The 20,829-nt window shown below is 44.9% G+C and overlaps 1 protein-coding gene across 6 annotated transcripts in view; it reads left to right on the top strand.

Moving 5' to 3' along the window:
• MED15 (mediator complex subunit 15) overlaps nt 1–20,829 on the top strand; it is a gene marked incomplete at both ends in the record, with an annotated part of 60,738 nt that overhangs the window by 18,948 nt on the left and 20,961 nt on the right. For 3 of the 6 annotated variants that reach the window (XM_084245214.1, XM_084245213.1, XM_084245212.1), the window contains 4 exons: nt 2,474–2,561; nt 14,711–14,762; nt 16,454–16,483; nt 18,010–18,222. In XM_084245214.1, the coding sequence (XP_084101340.1) occupies nt 2,474–2,561; nt 14,711–14,762; nt 16,454–16,483; nt 18,010–18,222 (383 nt within the window). Of the gene's footprint in view, nt 1–2,473; nt 2,562–14,710; nt 14,763–16,453; nt 16,484–18,009; nt 18,223–20,829 lie in introns of those variants that run through there. The other 3 variants (XM_084245216.1, XM_084245215.1, XM_084245217.1) reach the window with 2 other exon arrangements.

The following is a 20,829-nucleotide window of genomic DNA, read 5'->3' as shown; positions in this document are numbered from 1 at the left end:
GATGGGTGCTTCTGACAACATGCTAAGATGGCTGGAAAGGAAAGAGGGGAGACCCTACCTTTGGAGAGGGGTGGGGGGATGTTGGTTATTAGAGAGAACAGGTATACTTTATTTTTTGCTTTCTAATTTATGGAGCATGATCTTCAGAAGAGAAACAGGAGCAAAACCACTTTTTAAAATGTGGTTTGCAGAACTGAGAACAGTGCTCAAGGGTATCTGTTTATTTTTCAGCCAACAAACATGCAGGACCTGTCTGGTTAGGCGCCACTCTGGGCAGCAGAAGGGCTGTGTGAGTCACTTAGAAATAGTATTGCCTCACAGAATCCTGGCTCCTGGCCAAGGAGCAGTCTCCCTTCTGGATTCTGCCCTGTAGCCCCTTGCATCGTTCACAGGCCAGAGCTGGACATTTATTCCAGTTCTATTTCATTTCGTAAAGATGTGTGTTCTAGGTTGTCAAGATGTTCCTGTTTCTGACCTCTGTTGTTGATGCTCCTCAGGTTAAGTCACTAACAGTCAGCGCCCACACTGTCCATGTTGTCTGTGATGTCTCTGATTAGGATGTAGCAGATCTGGCATCTGCTGTCACATTGGCCTTGGTTCACCAGGGAGCCCAGTGAAATTCCACCATCTCAAAACTATTGCACAAAGCTGGGGTGCAACAGTGATTTGTCTGTAGGCATGTAACAGGCATCTTTGCCACAGTCGGGGTGTACAGTGTTTGCTGATGCTATTGGAAATGGCCAGCCTGGAACTCGGGAAGACTACTTTTAGCTGGTTAGGAGTCTGGCTTAACTACTGTTATTGCTTATCTTGGGCATAGAGCCCATCCCGCTCTCAGAACTCTATGCAACCCCCTCTGCCTCTTTGTGGTTCCTGGTTCCACCTTCTACCCTTTTCCTCTCCATGCGCCCAGCCTGCAGGCTGGGTGGCCAGTGCCCTCCACCCATGTCCACAACTCTGGGTCACCTTGTTGGTTGCTCCGAGGCTCTGGGCAAGTCTCTGTGTCAGGGTTTACTTCACAATCACTGTTGAAAGGTAGAAAGAACAACGGGTATGGTCCTGGGAGGCACAGGGGACGAATTCTTCTGCTCAGTTACTTCTCTCATTGGAAATGCTCAGTGGCTTAGATCATGCCAGGTGATGTCTCTCCAACTCCAGCTGTGGAGTTTGCTTCACCACAGTTGGTGTCTCTTGTAGGCTGACTCGTGCCTATCTCGACTCTCTCGAGGCTCTGGTCACATTTCCCCTGGGGTGTATGTGTGCTGCACCCAGGCTTCCTTGCCATCAAGAATCTGTTGCTGTCTCCTCACCTGATAAAGACTTCTCAATGGATGGGTATAGGGACTTAGAATGCATATGTAGAATGTGCAGTGTATTAATTTTTAATTTATGTTGTTTAATTTTTCTCTGTTAATACAGATTTGTACATCTCTTAGCATGGGATTTTTCTGAGGAATTACAGAATTGATTCTGCAGCTCCATGTACACATAGTCTGTCAGTACCCTGAGGTTTATCTGTTTGTGTCTAGAGTGGCCAGAAAGCTCTCTCGCACTAGCTGGCGTGGACTTGTTTAATTTGCTCAGAGACCTGACCTGCTTTTTCTTTTTTTTTTATCAGGAGGCCCATCCTATGGGAAGAAGATAGGCCGTGGGCCAGGCCACCGGCCCCAGCCTGATGTGCCCCTTTCTTTAAAATAAATGCACCTGTGTTCTTATTTGTGCGTGTGTGCGCGTGCGCGTGCGCACGCACGCGTGGAGCCATTCAAGGGTAGCTCACTCTTGCCCAGGTGCAGAGCCTTTCTCAGCAGAGCTTTGGCTTAATGAAACCTGTGAAAGGATCCTATTTCTTACCAATCAGGCATGATTGGTCCAGTTATGATTCCAGCTCATATGTGGGCAATTGTGTTTGGAAGATGTTTTCCACGTTTGTATAGTCTCTCTTTTCCTGATGTCCCCAACTAGAAATTAGGTCTTGTCTCCTTGGTCTCACTTGGAGAACCTGCATGTCCCACATAGGGAACCTTTGCCTTGGGAGGGACTGAGAAGTAACTTGATTGGCCCCTTTTTGTAGCAGAAACAGGAGCCAGGTTCCTCTGCTGTTATTACCAGAGTTGAGTGGGGAGCCAGGCAACTCAGGGGCAGGTGGCCACTCAGCTATCTGATGTGCACCTGATTTTGTGCTGGTTGTGAATGATCCCTTGGCCTACTTCTGCCTCTTTGAACTGAGGTTGGCTGTTTTGCTTTATGGTGATACATTTCTGGTTCTTTCCTTCTTATGGCCCTGCCTTCTTGCTTTCTTGCTTTTTGTTGCTTTGCTGAGTGCCCCTCCATCATGCTCCTTGACCTTGCAGGTTGATGTGCCAGGGAGCATCACCCCGACCACCCAGGGGCAGTACTGTGCAGGGCCTGCTGACCAGGAACCCTGCAAGAATGGACTCTTTAATATGTCAACATTTCTTCTTTTGTGTTTTAGCGAGGATGCCATGAGAAAAGCTGGCGTGGCCCACAGTAAATCTAGCAAGGATATGGAGAGCCATGTGTTCCTGAAGGCCAAGACTCGGGTAAGGCTTTGATGGGCAGGCCCCTGACAGAGAGGCCAGGGAAGGGGAAGGGTGTCATGAAGACTCTGGAAATCCTCCTGGAGATTGGGGACAATGCTCATTGATTGTTCACTGTCAGCTTTGCCTGTAGCACTCTGTGGGTTTTACTATGTGTCCCTGGGTCAGACATAAGGGGGGTACCCAGGATTAGGCCCAGCCTCCAGCCCTAGACCTCACTGCTGACACCCTCCATTCATTGTCTGCACCCACGAGTCCTGTAGTGTGTCCATTTAGGCGCCAACAGCTCCTATGGAAGGGACCAGTTCTGGATAAAAATGGACTCTGTCCTTACCCTAAACACTCCCAAGGAGTCCTCCACCTAAATCCCACAGAGCATGTGGGTCTAGAAAATTTTTTGTCCCTTTTTGTTTAGTGATGAAAGTGATGTTCCTGCAGGTTGAAGACCTAGAGCAAAGAATTGCCTAGGCATAGGAAACGTCACCTGTGAAGTGTGACCTCTTGTCCAGGGCCAGGTACCAAGGGCTTCTTCTGACCATCTCTTTTCATCTGTTTACTTTCCCTGGGGCAGAGCTATTTCAGTGGAAATGAAGCAGACAAGAGGCATAAAGGAACCAAGTGACTTATCTAAGTCTAATGCCCAGGACTTTGTTCTGTGGCATACTTGCCCTGTCCCCTTGTGCAGATCTGACCCTCATCATCATTGGTCTGCCTAAGCACTGTTGGAGCTCTCAAACACCCTTGTGTGTCATGAAATTAAAGCAGATTCTATTTATGCTCTCAGTTGGGAACTGGTTTGGATAAACCAACTGTCAAGGCATGTAGAGATCGATTGGGTGTTTAGATGAGGTATATGTTGTTTGAAATGGAAAGGTAGAGATCACTCACTGGACAGAGGCTCTGAAACAGAAACTCGGTATGGACTGGCTGTAGACGTCAGAGCACACTAGAGTGTGTTTCTGAGTGCATGTAAATGCAAGGAAGAACTCCAAGAGCATTCAGACTGAGGTAGAGCAGACACGGCTCTGTCCCATGGTATATATGATTACCCTCCTCTTTTAACAGTTTTATTGAGATCTAATTAATATACTATTTAAGCCACCCACTTATGCTGTAGAATTCAGTGGTTGTTAGAATGTTCACAGTTGAATAGTCACTACCACAATCTAGTTTTAGGATAGAAATTCTGTACCCATTAGCCCTTTTTCCCTCAACCCTCAGCCCTGGGCAACCACACATCTGCTTTCTGTTGCTGTGGATTTGCCCTTTTTGAACTTTTCATATAAATGCAGGCATACAATATATGTTTTTGTGACTGGCTTCTTTCACTTCTCATAATATTTTCAAGGTTCTTTCATGAACTATGTCATAGCATATACTTTATTCTTTTTATTGCCCAATGGCATTCTTTTTATGGGTATACTGCATTTTGTTTATCCATTCATCAGTTCATGGACATTTGGATTGTTTTCACTTTTGCCTATTATGAATAACGCTGTTAGAAACACTTTGTTTTGTGAGCTTTCCTGTGGATATACATTTTCATAGCTCTTGGATATTACCTAGGAGTGGAATTGCTGGATCATATGGTAACTCTGTTTAACCTTTTGAGGAGCCACCAGGCTGTTTTCCAAAGTACTACACCATTTTACATTCCCATCAAAAGGGTATGAGGTTTCAGTTTCTCCACTCCTCATTCACTCTTGTTATTGTTTGTCTTTTTTATTACTGTGATCAGAATGTGTATGAAGTATTTATCTCAGTGTGGTTTTGATTTGCATTTCCTTGTTGATCATTGATATTGAGGGTAGGGTGTGTGCCCGTACTGTCAGCCACTTCTCTTCCTGCCTCCCATCTGTCAAAGCAAAAGAGGCCTAAACTCCTACTTTAATTCCTTAATACCCATTTCCTACACCTTAATTTCTTTATTCTCTACTTTTTCTTTTGAGGAAGCAAAAATAACTGCCAGGGGGAGGTAGATCATGATAATGTCAACTCCAAACACTAGAACCAGCCTTTGGAAAGTTCATCAACATTTGGCATCTATGGGATGGAGAACACATTCAAGGGTCATGGGACATTTGTGTTAGCACCTGTGGAAATGGGTGCATTGTTTACGTTACTTGGTCATTTGTAAATTAAGTTTGTATGTTAAACATGTAACTCTTTTGTACTTAAAGCCTTATGCAAAAGTAGCACATGTCTCATTGACAGTGTAAAAGTTACTAATGCAGAACTGAATTCTGACTGGGGAACCAAGGTGAAACTCAGGAACCAGGGAGATTGAGAGCATCAGAATGAAGAGCATGTCCTAGGAACTAGGGCCAGCAGGGGAAGAAGAGGATGCCTATGTGCCTCTGATGAAAGGATACTTTCCTACCTTTAGGCTTTTTTTTTTTTTTTTTTTAATAGAGGCATGTTTTATTTATTTATTTGTTTGTTTGTTTTGTTTATACATGCACTGGGTACAGTCAGAAGCGCGGGAGGGTGAGAGAATTCACCAGAGCCAGAGCTGGGAGCAGAGCAGGCAGAAGGACTGAGGTACACTGCTGAGGGGAGCAGCGGGCGGCAGGAGAGGTCTGCGTGCCATGTGGGACCCTCCTCCAGTGGCCGGGGAGCAGCTGGGGATGGAACCGGCGCCGCAGAGGCCGCGGGCAGCTTCGCAACCCAGCGCTCAACCGCTGCGCCACCTGGGAGGCCCTTTTTTTAAGATTTTATTTGTGTATAGAAGAACTGGGGTGCAGACCAGAGGTGCACCCCAGGGGGGTGAGTGGATTCACCAGAGACAGAGTGGGGAGCAGAACAGGCAGATTTACTGAAATGCACTGCTAAGGGGAGCAGCAGGCAAAACAGGAGAGGTCTGCTGCGCCATGTGGGTTAGCTCCCTGGCTGGGATTGAACTCAGGTCAGGGATCAAACTCAGGTCATCATGGTAATAGTGCTGAGACTTAACCCCTAGGTCACCAGGGAGGCACCCTACCTTTAGACTTTTTTTTTTTTTTTTTTTTAAGATTTTTTTTTTTTTTTTTTAATAGAGGCATGTTTTTCTTTATTTGTTTGCTTGTTTGTTTTTGTTTTGTTTATACATGCACTGGGTACAGTCAGAGGCGCGGGAGGGTGAGAGAATTCACCAGAGCCAGAGCGGGGAGCAGAGCAGGCAGAAGGACCGAAGCACACTGCTGAGGGGAGCAGCGGGTGGCAGGAGAGGTCTGCGCACCATGTGGGACCCTCCTCCGGTGGCCGGGGAGCAGCCGGGGATCGAACCGGCGCCGCAGAGGCCGCGGGCAGCTTCGCAACCCAGCGCTCCACCGCTGCGCCACCGGGGAGGCCCATTACCTTTAGACTTTTTAAGGTACCTTGCAAGCCAAAGCCTTTGATTGAATCTGAGTATAGATTCTGCTATCCATTTCATTAAGGACAGTTATTTGAGTGCCCAAGAATTTAGTCATTAGAAGCACTCTAGCTGAGATCTACTAGGAAGGCCCAGATATAACTAGTTCATGACCAAAGTCTGGTAGGCAGTGCTCCTTTGCTCTGTTGTCTAGAGGCATGACAGTCAGGATCCCTGCTCCCTTAATAAATGTATTTGTTTGGAAGCCTAATTGTGAATTCTGATTGATTGATTGATTGGTTTTCATTAGCATGTATTGAGGCACTGAAAGAAGTACATTATACTTTGTTTAATCATTGTGACTATTTTCTCCAGTTTACCTGTGAAGAAACTGAGGTGTAGGGCAAGTCATTGGTAGCATGGATAGCTTGTTTGCTTGCTTTCTGTCTTATTATCTTTATTTATTTATTAAATATTTATTTTTTATTTATTTATGCATACAGGAATTGGGGTGGAGGCCAGAGGTGGGGGGGGGGTGAGAGGATTCACCAGAGACAGAGTGGGGAGTAGAACAGGCGGATGTACTGAAATACGCTGCTGAGTGAGCAGTGGGCGAGATAGGAGAGGTTTGCTGTGCCATGTGGATTAGCTCCCTGACGGGGGATCAAACTTGTGCTGCAGTGGCTGGCGATAGCTTGATGGCATAGGGGTTACCCTGCACCACCAAGGAGGACCTATTATTATTTTTGTAAAGCTGCATAAGGGGCCACTGGCATTTGTTTTTTAATTAATTTTTTGGTATGTCTAAAATATTTTATAATGTGTAAAGATAAAAAATTTTAAATATGTAAATCATAGTGTAATACTTATCAAAGGTCTCATGTTGCTGAGGACCCTGGCTCTAGAGCACCTGTTCTGGAATTTTTTGATATATTTGATTTTCAATATATTCTTCAATGTGTTAGGAAAATTTTCATGACTTTGTAAATAAACTGATTCTAAAGAAATTTGAAAGACCCAGAATAGCCAAAACAGTCTTGGAAAAGAACAAAGTGGAAGACTCACACTTCTAAATTTTAAAATGTACTACAAAGCTATGCTAACCCAGGCCTTGCTGTAACACCATAAACATATAAGTCAGTGGGGTAGAATTGAGAGAATAGAAATTAACACTCAAAATTACTATTAATTGTTTTTTGTGTTGTTTTTTTTAAATATGGGTGCCAAAAGATTTCAATGGGGAAGAATAGTCTTTTCAACTAATTGTGCTTGGACAACGGCATTTCTGTGTGTAAATAGTGAGATTGGAGGCCATCTTTACATCATATACAAAAATTAACTCAACATACATAAAAGACCTGAATTTAAAAACTGAAACTGTAAAACTCTTAGAAGAAATAAGGTGTAAATCTCTGACCTTGGACTAGACACTGGTTTCTGATATGTGATTATCAAAAGGATAGGCAACAAAAGAAAACATAGATTAATTTGACTTTGTAAGGATACCATCAAGAGAGTGGAAATACAACCCATGAGGGCCTCCCCGGTGGCGCATCGGGTTGAGCGCAGCACTTTGAAACTGTTTGCAGCCTCTGCAGCGCAGGTTCAATTCCTGGCCAGCCAGGAAGCTACCCACATGGCGAGGCAGTTCTTTCCTGTTGCGCCCACTGCTCCCCTCAGCAGTGTTTTTGGTCGTCTGCCTGTTCTGCTCCCCACTCTATCTCTGGTGAATTCTCTCACCCTCCCATGCCTCTGGCCTATACCCCAGTTCTTGTATAAATAAAAATAAAATTAAAAAAAAAAAAGAAAAGAAATATAGCCCATGAAATGGGAAGAATATATTTGCAAATCTTATGAGAGTTTAATATCCTCTATATGTAAAGAATTCCTACAACTCAATAATAGCAAGACAAATTGGAAAATGGTCAAAGGACTTGAATAGACATTTCTCCAAAGAAGATATACAAATGACCAAAAAAATACATGAGAAGATGTTCAGCCTCACTAGTCATTAGGGAAATACAAGTGAAAACTGCAATGAGATACCATTTCATACTTTTGATGCCTATAATTAAAAAAAAATGTTGGTGAAAATGTGGAGAAGTTAGAACCTCTTTGTTGGAAGGAATGTAAAATGGTATAGCGTATGAAATTTAACATAGAGTCACCATACAACCATGGGTCCACAGAAACTAGCACACAGATGTTCATAGCATCATTCATGGCATCATAGCCAACACAAATGTCTGTCAGCTGAATTACACTTAAAACAGAATGTAGTGTAACCATATGGTAGGATATTATTTGGCCATAAAAAGGAATAAAATTCAGGTACATGTTGCAATATAGATTAACCTTGAAAACACACTAAGTGAAAAAATAGTCACAAAGGGCCATATGTTATATGATTGCATTTGTATAAAATGCCTAAAGTGGGCAGCTCTGGAGAAAGTTCTGTATTAATTTCCTGCAGTTGCTATAACTTAGTTAGAACTTCAAGGCTCCCCTTAGGGCCCAAGCCTCGGCCATCGTGGTCATCTTCCCTTTTCTTGAAGAGTAAAGCAACACATGTATGCTGCTGAGTGGTTTTATTAATCTGGTTCCTACCTAAAGAATTTTGAGAATCCAGGGGCCCCCCCTGGTGGTGCAAGGTTGAGCACTGGGCTGCCAAGCTGCCTGCAGCCTCTGCAGCTTAGGTGTGATCCCCAGCTGCTGGCAAGGGTCCCTCTCCTGCCGTGCCCGCTGCTCCCCTCAGCAGTGTATTTCGTCAGTCTACCTGTTCTGCTCCCCGCTCTGGCTCTGGTGAATCCTCTCACCCTCCCGCGCTTCTGACTGTACCCAATGCTTGTATAAATAAATAAAAATAAAAATCTTTTTTTAAAAAATCAGTTTTTTAAAAAAAAAAATACTTTGAGAGTCCAACACTCTTCTTTGATTTCATCTGGTTTCTATCCCTCTCAGTTCAAGCTGGCAGTATTCTTGCTGATAAGCACTCAAAAACCTTGTGGGTCTCCTGGGTATGTGACAGGATTTTTACCATTAGATAAGAGATTTCTCCACAGATCTTTCCTGAATAATTTCATCGCCATTCATGGTATCTGTGAAATGATTGAGAGGGTTCATGAGTCACATGTCTAATCTGTATAGTGCTAGCAAAATTTTGTCTAGCCAGACCTTTGTCCATCTCGCCAGAGCATACTTTCCCAACAGTGTATTACTTAGTTTTGGTAAGCTTGGTTTTTTGTTTTTATTTTTGTTTCTTAGTCTAATTAGCCTGAGAATCTCCCAAACTATCAAGTTTAGGTTCTTGTTTTGCTTATCAGTTTTTCACTCCATTTATCCTTTTTTTCTTATATTTTACTCTGAGCAGCAAGAAGAAACCAGGCTAGACCCCAGTACATTGTTTGGAAGCCAGCTCGTCCAAATATCCAGTTTCAGTGCTTACAAGTTCTGTGGGATATAATTTCACACAACTGTAGGATACAACTCTGTTAAAGTTTCTGTCACTGTATAACAATGATCCTCTTTGCTCATTTCTAATTTTTCCTTATTTCCTCAGAACCTTTACTGGAAGCATCTTTGATGTCCATATTTCTGATATTGCTGAAACCAGTATTCTGATGGTGTGTGTGGGTGTGTATGTATGTGTGCTTTAAGATGATTCAAATTTTCTCTACTAGTTCAGTTCTTTTGAGTCCTTAGTGGCAGAATCTAACATTCATGTTTCTTTCAACATCATTCACCATTGTTTAACTCGCTCCTGCCTGTCCCTTATTTCTCATGAACTGGGCATTAGGCATATTTGGTCTGGAATTTGGAGAGTGACAGCCTGGCTCTTCTCTTGAAAAGCTCCCCATCTGGGCCTCCCCTGGTGGCGCAGCAGTTGAGCACTGGGCTGCTAAGCTGCCCGCAGCCTCTGCAGTGCCGGTTTGATCCCCGGCCGCCGGCGAGGGTCCCACATGGCGCGCAGACCTCTTCTGCTGCGCCTGCTGCTCCCCTCAGCAGTGTATTTCATCAGTCTGCCTGTTCTGTTCCCCGCTCTGGCTCTGGTGAATTCTCTCACCTTCCCGCGCTTCTGACTGTACCCAGTGCTTGTATAAATAAATAAATAAATCTTAAAAAAAAAAAAAATAGCTCCCCATCTACTTCTCACCAATTGGTTCCATCATTTAACTGATTGCACAGTGATATATTTTTTTAAAGATTATTTATGCATGTAAGAACTGGTGTGGGAGGTGTGGGAGGTGAGTGGATTCACCAGAGACAGTGGGGAACAGAACAGGCAGATTGAAGTACACTGCTGAGAGGAGCAGCGGGTGAATCAGGAGAGGTCTGCTGTGCCATGTGGGTAGCTCCCTGGCTGGCTGGGGATTGAACTTGTGCTGCTGAGGCTACGGATAGCTTCACAGCACTATGCTTAACTCTTTGCGCCACCAGGGAGGCCCCGCACAGTGGTAATTGTTCTTAATTCTGTCTTCCTTTTTGTTTGTTTGTTTGTTTATTTATTTATTTATACAAGCACTGGGCACAGTCAGAAGCACGGAAGGGTGAGAAAATTCACCAGAGCCAGAGCTGGGAGCAGAGCAGGCAGAAGGACCGAAGTACACTGCTGAGGGGAGCAGCGGGCAGCAGGAGAGGTCTGCGCGCCATGTGGGACCTTCCTGCAGTGGCCGGGGAGCAGCCGGGGATCAAACCGTCGCTGCAGAGGCTGTGGGCAGTTTCACAACCCAGTGCTCAACCGCTGCGCCACCGGGGAGGCCCTGTCTTCCATTTTTATTAGAAGGGTTTTCTTTCAATAACCAGTGCTACTTGGTTACTTACAACAGCCTGTTCAGGACTACCAGGAATGCTCTCTTGTCCATCCTTCCTTTCCAGCTCAAGTTGCTGCTGCTCTTGGTATCCCCAGGGGTGACTGTGGGGCTTGGGAATGGGGTTGGGTTCCCCTCCAGTGATTACTCAGCACAGGACTCTGCTGGTGTGTTTCAGTGGTTCATTTTGATGCTTAGATGGTCCCATCCTTGTCTAGTGGTAGCCCCAAGTGTTCTGTTGCTTTTGAGAGAACCTCTGTAGAGTTTCTTTGTCAGAACCTCTGCAGTCTTGGTGGCTTGCTTGCATTTAGGCCCAGAATTCACCTTTTCTCTAAGGAGCTCTGTTCCTTTCTGAGAGTGAAGTGTTATTTAGAGCATGCAATGTGGACACCAGGCTTCTTTGCCTTTTTTTTTTTTTTTTTCAATTTTCTTTTTAAAGCTTATTTATGCATACAAGAGCTAGGGTACAGGCCAGAGATGCGGAGGGTGAGAGAATCCACCAGAGACAGAGTGGAGAACAGAACAGGCAAACCAACCGAAATACACTGCTAAGGGGAGCAGCGGGCGAGTCAGGAGAGGTCCACTGCACCATGTGGGTTTCTCCCTGGCTGGCCGGGGAGTGAACTCGTGCTGCAGAGGCTGTGGACTGCTTTGTAGTGCAGTGCTTAACCCCTTGCGCCACCAGGGAGGCCCACTTCTTTGCCTTTTTTGTAAGCAGAGCTGAGAAATCATGTTTTTAAAACAACCATCTCAGACATGCCACAATTTTGCATTGATATTTCTAGTTCATATTTAACTCTATAAGATTTTTATTTTCATTTAAAATGTATCTTCTACACTACTATGATTATCTTAGTTTCTAATGCCATTAGTATAATCACTTGCTTTACTCTAAGATAATTTCTGAATAAACTACTATTACCACAAATATAAATAACAATAACAATATGAAATAAAGTTTAAGATTTCTTTGCAGCGTTTATTTGACCTTATGATGTATCCCTTCCAATAGAGACATGCAGTGTTTTGTTGTTTTTTAAAGTGATCACTCAAAATAGTTCCTTTCCACATGTGCTTCTGCCATCAACTTGAAATCCAGCTCACGATTCAGTTTATCTTGAATTTTTAGGAAGTGCACCTTTTCTTTTAATTTGGTGTATTGTCTCATTATAAAAATCAAAAGAAATTTACCTGTGTCCATTGTGACCAACTATGTTACAAGGAGAGATGTCTCATTTCCAGCCCAATTTCTAATGCCTCTGAGGGTGACTGTTGAATTCTAAACTTAGTTTAACCTTTCAGCATTTCTTTTTGCAAATATGTGTATTCATGTTCTCCATGTGTTACACAAAAGGTAATGTGGAGTATACAGTACACAGTGTGTAATATTACATGGAGTATATGCCTGACCCTCCTCCTGCCTCTCTCCTCTTCGCTGCTCACTCTACATCTGTTTGGGGAGAGGTACTTCAACTTCGTCTTTGAGCCCTGGAGCAAGACTTGTATAGGTTAAGCAAGTGTTTTTATCGTACAAAGATTTTCACATTTCTGCCTTCTTATCTGTATGTTAGTAGTACTGCCTCATTAGATGTTGGGAGAATTAAATGCATTAATATATGTAAAGTCAGTTTAGCACTGTACCTGGTGCTGCATTGTTAGCTGTTATCGTTACAGCATTATTGTCTGTGGCCTGGTAATACCTAGCCTTGTGTGCAGCTTGAGGATGTTTAAATTTTTTTTTTGAAGATTTATTTATTTATGCATACAAAAACTGGGGTATAGGCCAGAGGTGTGGGGGGTGAGAGGATTCACCAGAGACAGAGTAGGGAACAGAACAGGCAGATTGACTGATACACACTCCTGAGGGGAGAAGTGGGTGATTCAGGAGAGGTCTGCTGCGCCATGTGGGTATCTCCCTAGCCAGCGATTGAACTCGTGCCACAGTGGCTGCCTATAGCTTCATAGGTTGTGCCTTAACCCCTTGCGCCACCAGGAAGGCCCATTTTTTTTAAGTCATTTAGGGGAGATGGTACAGACTGAATGAAGGTAAGGGAGGTCACATGCTCTTTTTCTGGAGCATGGGAATCCCAGGGAGTCCCAAATGCTTTTGAGCAGAAGTGGGTAGCATAACCTGATTGTCTGGATGGGGACTGAGTATTCTCACGCCTGGGATGTCAGTCAGGAAGCCAGTGCCTATAGAGGGAGTTAGGAGCCCCGGGGTAGGAGTAAAAGCCCCACGTAGGGGAGACCTGGGTGCAGTTTTAGATCCCGGGGTCTCCTGTAGAAAGGAGCTCCTGTAGCACTCAGTCCCCATATGTACCTGGTGACTCAGTCTTTGCAACAATGTCATGTCTTTTACCCTACAAGAAATCTCTTTAAGGGCAATGTGATTTTTTCCTGTGCCTGGTTGTCTTGGCATATGGTCATCACTTCCTCCCTTTCTCCCCACCATGTGACATCTGCCCATCCTGCTCTGAGTTCTCGGTCCTGAGTCTATGCAAAGGCCTTGAGGTACATGCTTTGAGCCTCAAGAATGTATCTTGTGTCTAAGCAAAAGCATATGGTTTCTTTTAAACCTGCTTCCAAGAGGTCAGTCATCGACTTGGTTAGCTCCTAGATCTCCTTCTGGTCCCTTACCTTTCTTGCTTCCCACTCACCACTACCCTCATTCAAGGACCACTCTCAGCAGGTTACCCACACAACAGGAGCCCTAAATCTGGGGGACCTCCCTCACTTCCAGCACATTGTCTTTCCTACCAGAAACTGATGGGGGGCATTCAGAAGTCAGGAGTGTTGACAATACCCTTAAGTGTCCCTTTGCTCCACAGAGATTCACTGCTATCCCAGCATGGCCTTTCCCCCTCATGTTTTCCTCTGCTGATTCCCCTGGTTGCCAAAAAAAAACCAAGAAACAAAACCAAACCACTAAAAAAGTGGTAGAGTGAGGTTTGGAGATAGATGAGGGGTAATAAAGATTTAGAAAGCGTCTTTATACATACTTCGCATTGTCTGACACCTCTTTCATTTCACTTCTCTTTTCCTGGAGGGGTTTCATTTTGGTTTCACTCTTTGTTCCCGGGTACACAGCTGTGTATCACAGGGTAGTACCCACACTTGGACTGTGTATGTGTTGTCAGTTCACTGTCCCTCTAGTTGACTCTCTGGTGTTGTAGTGACTAAGGACGGTCATGTGCGCTGGGGAGAAGGGAGGGACTGCTTTGCCGGAAAGATGGCCATTTTGAGGAGGGAATGGATGGTACAGCTTTTTTGAAGTTAGATTTTTAACTCAGACATGCCTCTGACTACAGAACAAACTCACAATAGTGATTTCCCCAGAATACTTGGACGTGAGTGTTATCCTTGGTTGTGAAGAGGACAGTTATTCTAGAACACAGCAGCCTGGACAAGGAGAACTCTGGGCAGTGTCCTTCACCTGCCAGCCTTGAGTGGCGCTGCCCTCTTCTTTGTCTGTGCGTATAAATTCACATTAATATAGATCTCAGAAAACATAGCCGGTGGCACATGTCCAGTTTTGCATACAAATCTGACATCAACAGTGAAAAAAAAGCAACAGGCCAGGGCATTAAAAGTGAAAGTATAAATAGTGCAGACACAAAAGAGTCTCCCCTATGACAACTTCTGATTTGCCTTGTGATCTCAGGCTAGACCCAAGTTCCTTCTGGACCAGACTGTCCCCTCTGTGAAAAAAGAGGCCTAAGCTGGTCGGCAGCCCTCTTGGTTAAGTGTTTCCAACAAAGTAGAAGGAGCAGCATTTGATACCCATCAAAGTCTCTTTGATACCCTTCTTTATTTTTTTGTTTCTATGCACTTGGTGTAGCTGAGCTGCCAGCGCTTCTGTTGACTGATAGATTCCAGAAGATGCCAGCTTAGGCAGAGCATTGCTGTCCATATGAGCAAACCTCAGCCTGGTAGCCTTTCAGGAAGTACCCTCAACTGGGTGATGGGGCAGCTGCTTTATCTGGGATTAAACTACTTCCTGTTTTTACTTTTAGGATGAATACCTTTCTCTCGTGGCCAGGCTCATTATCCATTTTCGAGATATTCGTAAGTAAAATTTTACATTTCTAGGTGGTTGTGATTGCGATGAGATACTGACCTAGTGGCATGGTATTATTAAAAAAAATTATTCAGGCTCTGTTGACTTCACAAAGGGCTTGGGTCAAAATGTCTGTGTGAAGATGTCCACTTTCTGGAAAGTTCATTTGCTTTTCTTTTGCTTCCTTAGTTACCATCCTCCTAGAACCTGTCTCAGAAATGCTAAATTCAGCATAATGGAAATGTTAATCTCTAAACTGAACTGCTATTTTCAAAAGAACTGTAGCTTTTATATCTAGGTACTACTTAAATAAACAGAGTTTACCCAGGAACAGAAAATTCCTTCCCAAATAGTTGGTCTTACTGATCTATGGAGGCCTGAACTAAATATGGGTTCCTGTCAGGTTGGAAGCTTCTGAGGCCACTTTAAACTCCTTGTCCCACTGAGGGTCATCTAGTTCTTACCCTGCCACATTCTGGTTCCTCTGATCCTGAGGTTCCTGCTGTGGTCCTGTCAGCCAGGCCAAGTAGTAGCAGTGGCTCTTCAGAAGTGAGTATGTCCTTGCATCCCTTGGGGCAGGAGTCTTAGTGGTGTACATACTGAGGTCTGGGCCGTCTGCCTGGTGTCTAAAGAAAACCAAGGCTGGAGGATTGCTTTATGGTTTCTGTCGACTACCTCCTGCCTGCCAGTAGTTATGTGAGCTCAGATGGTGGGCTCCTCCTGATGCAGGCTGTCCCTGGAGGAGGGACTTGGTGAGACCAGTTGCTGCTCCCCTGTGGTTGTGGAGGCAGCTGCAGCTTCAGTGTCATACTCTCCAGCAAAGGGTGACAATAGGAGATGGACTTTGGAAACATAGCACCCTCATGTGGCTGGTAGGTTTTGCTGCTTTTCACACTATTTTTTATTTTAACCAGAATGGCCAGCAGGATGAATTTCACTTGATAGCATTTTCTTCGTGGTGTTTGGGAAAGCCCTATAGGGTATAGGACTAGAGAAGCCTGGGAAGTGTGCAGCCTGATGACCTGTGTCAGTTCATTGTGGCAAGGGGCTTTATTGGGCTGCGCAGGTCTCTCCAGGACGTGGCCCTAGCATGGCAGCACAGACAGCCCTATGGATGGAGAGTGTTCACAGCCTTCTCAGTAGCTCCTTGGGAAAGGGTAGAATTGTTGCAGTTTCCTGCCTGGTGCTAGGGCAGTTAGATCTGGCTTCAAAACAGCCTTGACAGGACTTGGTTTCTTCATCTAAAAAATAGAGATCTGCCTCCCCAGACTGGGCTGAAAATGGAAATACTGTGAGTTCTAAGCACCATTCTGGGCCAGTCGCAGACCCCTGCTCCTCTCTTATGTGCTGTCTAGGACCTGAGCTGAGGCACTGGACCTGGGAAAGAAGGAAAGCAGAGTAGGCCAGAGTAAGCCTCTGCCTGGGGAATGGTTCTCCCAGGTCTCAGGTTGACCAGGGTGTGGTTCTGCTCCTTCTTCTCCCAGACCCCTTTACTTATCATTGTTGCCAGGAGTGGGACGCACACACGTGTGCACATGGACACACATACTTTGGAGCTTTGAGATGTGTTTTATCTAGTTTGTAGGCAGGAACAGCTCTGTTTTAATGAATGGCCATAGGACAAATGCCTACAAACTGACCTAGCATGAAAATAATGGTTATATAAAACTTTGTTGACTTTGTTTTTCTTTTTCAATAGATAACAAGAAATCTCAGGCTTCTGTCAGTGGTAAGAATTTTTCCTTTTTGAATTAAAGTTTTTCCCAATTTTGGATTTGGGGTGGCAGGAATGAGATTGTGCATGCTGGGTTACTAGAAGAATAGTGTCACTGTTACTGGAGGAGGATGTTCACAGAAAGAAAAACTCTGTGAGAACTGTGAAGCCGCACCACCCTCTTCCTCTGCCTTCACCCACTTCCTCTCCCACATCTTTCCTCTTCCTGGAAGAGGCTACAGTCAAATACAGTCCATCCTATTTCACTCAAATGTTTTTGTCCAACAAAAAGTTTTTACAGGCTCACAAAATTATTGAGGTGTTATCTTAAATTTGAGCTCTCTGGGAGAGAACTGTTATGTTACACTCAGTATAATAATCTGTAATAGTATTTCTTAGAGAATAGTTGTGCATTCACTTTAAGTCACAAAGTTTCTTTGGAAGTTAAGAATTATCAGAATTTTTATTTTTAAATTGCAAGATTTTATCACCTAAGGGGAATTCTCTCTGAGATTCAGCCCTAGTCTCACTGACCAAACTGTCAGTGGAGGAGTTGAGCAGATTCAGGTGGCCATTGACACTCCAGCCTCAGGAAGGCGCTTACGTGGCATGCGCGTTGCCTTACCTTAGGCAGCAGAGCTGTCAGTCCCATGCTTTTTACATGGCAACTGCCCATGCTTGCCTCAGCTGTGCCAGCTGCTTGTGGGCCCTTTCTTTTCACAGGGATCTCTCAGTGAATAGTGATTTCCAGCCAGCCAGCCAGGGCCAGGTGGGATCAGGAACCAGTGGCCAGGTGGATATCTGGGCTCCTGGCTTGGAAGCATAGGGTCCTTGGCCACTCAGCTCTGAGGTCTGGCTGGGCCGCATGTCTGCTGGTAATCTTTTACCATGAGCCCACATTGCTGTGATGAGAGCCTTGGCCCCTTTACCCAGGTATTACTCTCCGAGCTCAATCCATAGATCTGGTGGGCTCATGCATGTCCTTGTGACCCTTGGTGCTCTGGAGACCCCTCCCTCACGCCTTTGCTTATTCTAGTTTGTTTACCCTGGGCGCCGGGGTTTATCATGAGAATGCCTCGATAGGGAGTTCCTGCAGACTTAGCAGAGATGGGCTTCTGGTGTGCAAGGAAATTGTCACCTGCAGAAACTCCACCTGGCCCTTGTGCTCTTGCTTACTTAAAGAAGGGACTGTAGCACTTTGTTGTCTTTGGGCCTGTACACCAGGTGGGATATACAACTATGAGGCTAGGGGCCATCACCTCCCCTCAAGGGCATGTTTGTCCTCTCAGTATTAGGGATCTGGCACAGTCAGGCTAGAACTGGAATATACTCCTTGCCTACAGAGGGGCCTCACAGTTCAGGGGCAATAAGAGACACACAGTCTCCTGGCCCCTGGTATATGACCAGGTTTGGAAGGCTGCCAGGATTCTGGCCTCTCATCATGTGGAACTTAGTGGGAGTTGAGGCTCGAGGCGGGATTTGGAGCCTCGCTTGGTTCCGTGGGCATTCTTCTGAGATGCTGTGCCCTTGTGTTCCCACAGACCCGATGAATGCCCTGCAGAGCCTGACTGGTGGACCTGCTGCGGGAGCAGCTGGAATTGGCATGCCCTCTCGGGGCCCAGGACAGTCACTGGGTGGAATGGGAGGCCTTAATGCCATGGGACAGCCAATGCCCCTCTCAGGACAGCCACCCCCTGGTACCTCAGGGATGGCCCCCCATGGCATGACTGTTGTGTCTACAGCAGCTCCACAGAGTGAGTAACCGTGCTTCTCAGGGAACCTGCTGCTTTCTTTGCAGGTGACAGACAATTTAATTTTTTTTTTTTTTGCTTAGGATGATATGGAGAAAGCATGGAGCAGCTACAGGGAGCCGTCTTTTTGTGTTTATTGTGTGTGGAAAGAAGACTCCAGGCCGCCTTTGGCTACCCTGGGGAGTGGAGGCCTTGAAGGAGGTTGGGATGGCCTGATGCTCCATTCAAGGCGTGTTTTATAACTGAAATGGGAACAGTTGTCTCAGGATGTTTTGAGGCATGAAGCAGTGCTGCCAGCCTCCCGTGACCCTGGGCTGCCCCAATCTTAGCACCTCCCCTCTAGTGCTGCCCTTGCCCCTTGGTTGGCCTGGGTTATGACTCATGGTCATGTTTCTGTCAGATTTCCCCTCCTTTACCCTCTTTGTAGTTCCCTGAAGTACACAACCCCACTTGTTTTCTCTACACAGCTGATCCAGCCAGAAGCAGGTCTGTGGTATAGATGTTCCAATGGACAGGATGGAAGCAGAGGTCCTTCCTCCTCCTCCCTCTTCTTCCAGGACCTGTCTTTTTTTTTTTTTTTTTTTAATGCATACAAAAACTGGGGTGGAGGCCAGAGGTGTGTGTGTGGGGGGGGGGGGGTGAGAGGATTCACCAGAGACAGAGTGGGCAGCAGAACAGGCTGACCTGCTGAAGTACACTGCTGAGGGGAGAAACGGGCAAGACAGGAGAGGTTTGCTGTGCCATGTGGGTTAGCTTTCTGACGGGGGATCAACCTCATGCTGCAGTGGCTGGTGATAGCTTGATAGTTCTGAGACTTTAACCCTTGTACCACTGGGGAGGCCCCTTTCTAAGATTTTTATTCTCCTTACTGTCTCTTATTCTATCTGACTCTAAGCATGTTCTAATTTCCTTGTCCTGAAATGATTTTTGGTCAGTCAGTTCTTCATTGCAGGCTTCTGTAGCCCCTCTTTTCTTATCAGCTCACCTGACATGCACTGAAAGAGAAGTGCTGACTGGGCTCCTGTTCATGTTAAATTCTGGAATACTGATTGAATTTCTTTTTATCATAAACTTTTATTTTGAAATAAAAAGTATTTTTTTTAGTGTATCAGTTTAGAATGCTTACCTGATAGGCCTTGGAGACCCACTACTAAGATTTTTTCAGAAGTTCAGTAGTCTAGTTTTGATAGCATGCCCACAACCTCTCTAAACTGACGTTGGCCCACATCCTGTTTTTTGCTTCCGAGGGACCTGGACTCCTGTATGGTTTCAGTGAGGGTTGAAGTGGGTTCTCTCCTTTCAGGTTCTACTGCTACCTTTGTTAAAGACCCTCCCTTCTTGCTATTCACCTCTTGCCCACATGGTCTACCTGAAACAGGTGGCTAAATGGGCAGTTGCTATGCCTTTCTGACACTTTGCAAAAGCCCCTGTGTGATTAAAGCCATTTCGAGTATTAATCCAGTGTCCCCGGAGGCTAGGTCCTGGGTTGGGTTTTGGTCTATCTCTAAGTAACCCTTGTTATTCACAGGAAATGCTGAAACTGCTAACTGGATAAGGCTGGTGACTGGTGGCATTGGAAACAAGACTTAATTTTCGTTCTATATTTTTGTTTCTCAGTGAATTTTATTCCAAGTGCATATATATTTACTCTTTAAAAATTCTTATTTTTGACTTTGACATTTTGGGCCACACTTAACGAACGCTCTTCCTTCTGGATACTAGATCCTGGGTAGGGTACATTTTTTATTGCTAGGCTGGCAGAAGGTAGTGCCCTACTGTCCTCTGGCCCGCTGCAAGATGGAGGAAACAATCCTAGGATCTCTTTCTAACAGGATTTGTGCTGGGGCCATGGCATCCCTCACTTCCCCAGAAGCAAATGCAGGTTGGGGGAGAATGCCCCCACTTAAGGCTCTTGGGAAATTACAGATTAAGATCAAACAATGAGCACACAAATCCAAGATAAGCACACATGAAAGGTGGCAGAGACTCTGTGAGGAGAAACAATTAATAGATGTGGAGACCCTCAGGGACCACATATATAGAATTGTTAGATGTGGGCTTGATGTGTTTAAAGAAATAAAGATAGACTTCCAAATGAATAAGCACCATGATATTATCAGGAGTTACTGAGCAGAACTGAAAAGGAAACAAGTGGCTTTTATAGAAATGAGAAATAAAATTATTAAAAGAAGAAAGTCTGGGGAATAAACAGCAAATGAGATACAGTTGAAGAAATAACTTCAATAGCAAGCTACCTTTGAAGAAATGACCTAAAATGTAGTCCAGGGAAGAGGATTTGAAGATAGGAAAATAAGGGTGAGAAATGTGGGGGATAAAATCAGAACATCTAGCACTTGCTTCTGGGGGAGTGAGATGCCAGAGTCCCACCAAATGGAGAGAGTAGATGCAGAACGATAGGTATTAGCTGAGAAAAGCTCAGTGGACCCAAAGCAATTTAACTTAATCTGTGGTTGTGAAAAATCAGAACACCAGAGGCCAAAAGAATGTCTTAGAAGATGTTTTAGAAGTAACCAGTTTGTATAAAGTAGCAATAAATAGATTGAGTGGACTCAATAATGGGGTTAGGAAGATAGTAGGAGGTTGTGAGGG

This window comes from Talpa europaea, assembly GCF_964194135.1.
Source record: "Talpa europaea genome assembly, chromosome: 10".
NCBI classification, from domain to species: Eukaryota; Metazoa; Chordata; class Mammalia; order Eulipotyphla; family Talpidae; genus Talpa; species Talpa europaea.
This window is presented reverse-complemented; position numbering and strand designations above follow the sequence as displayed.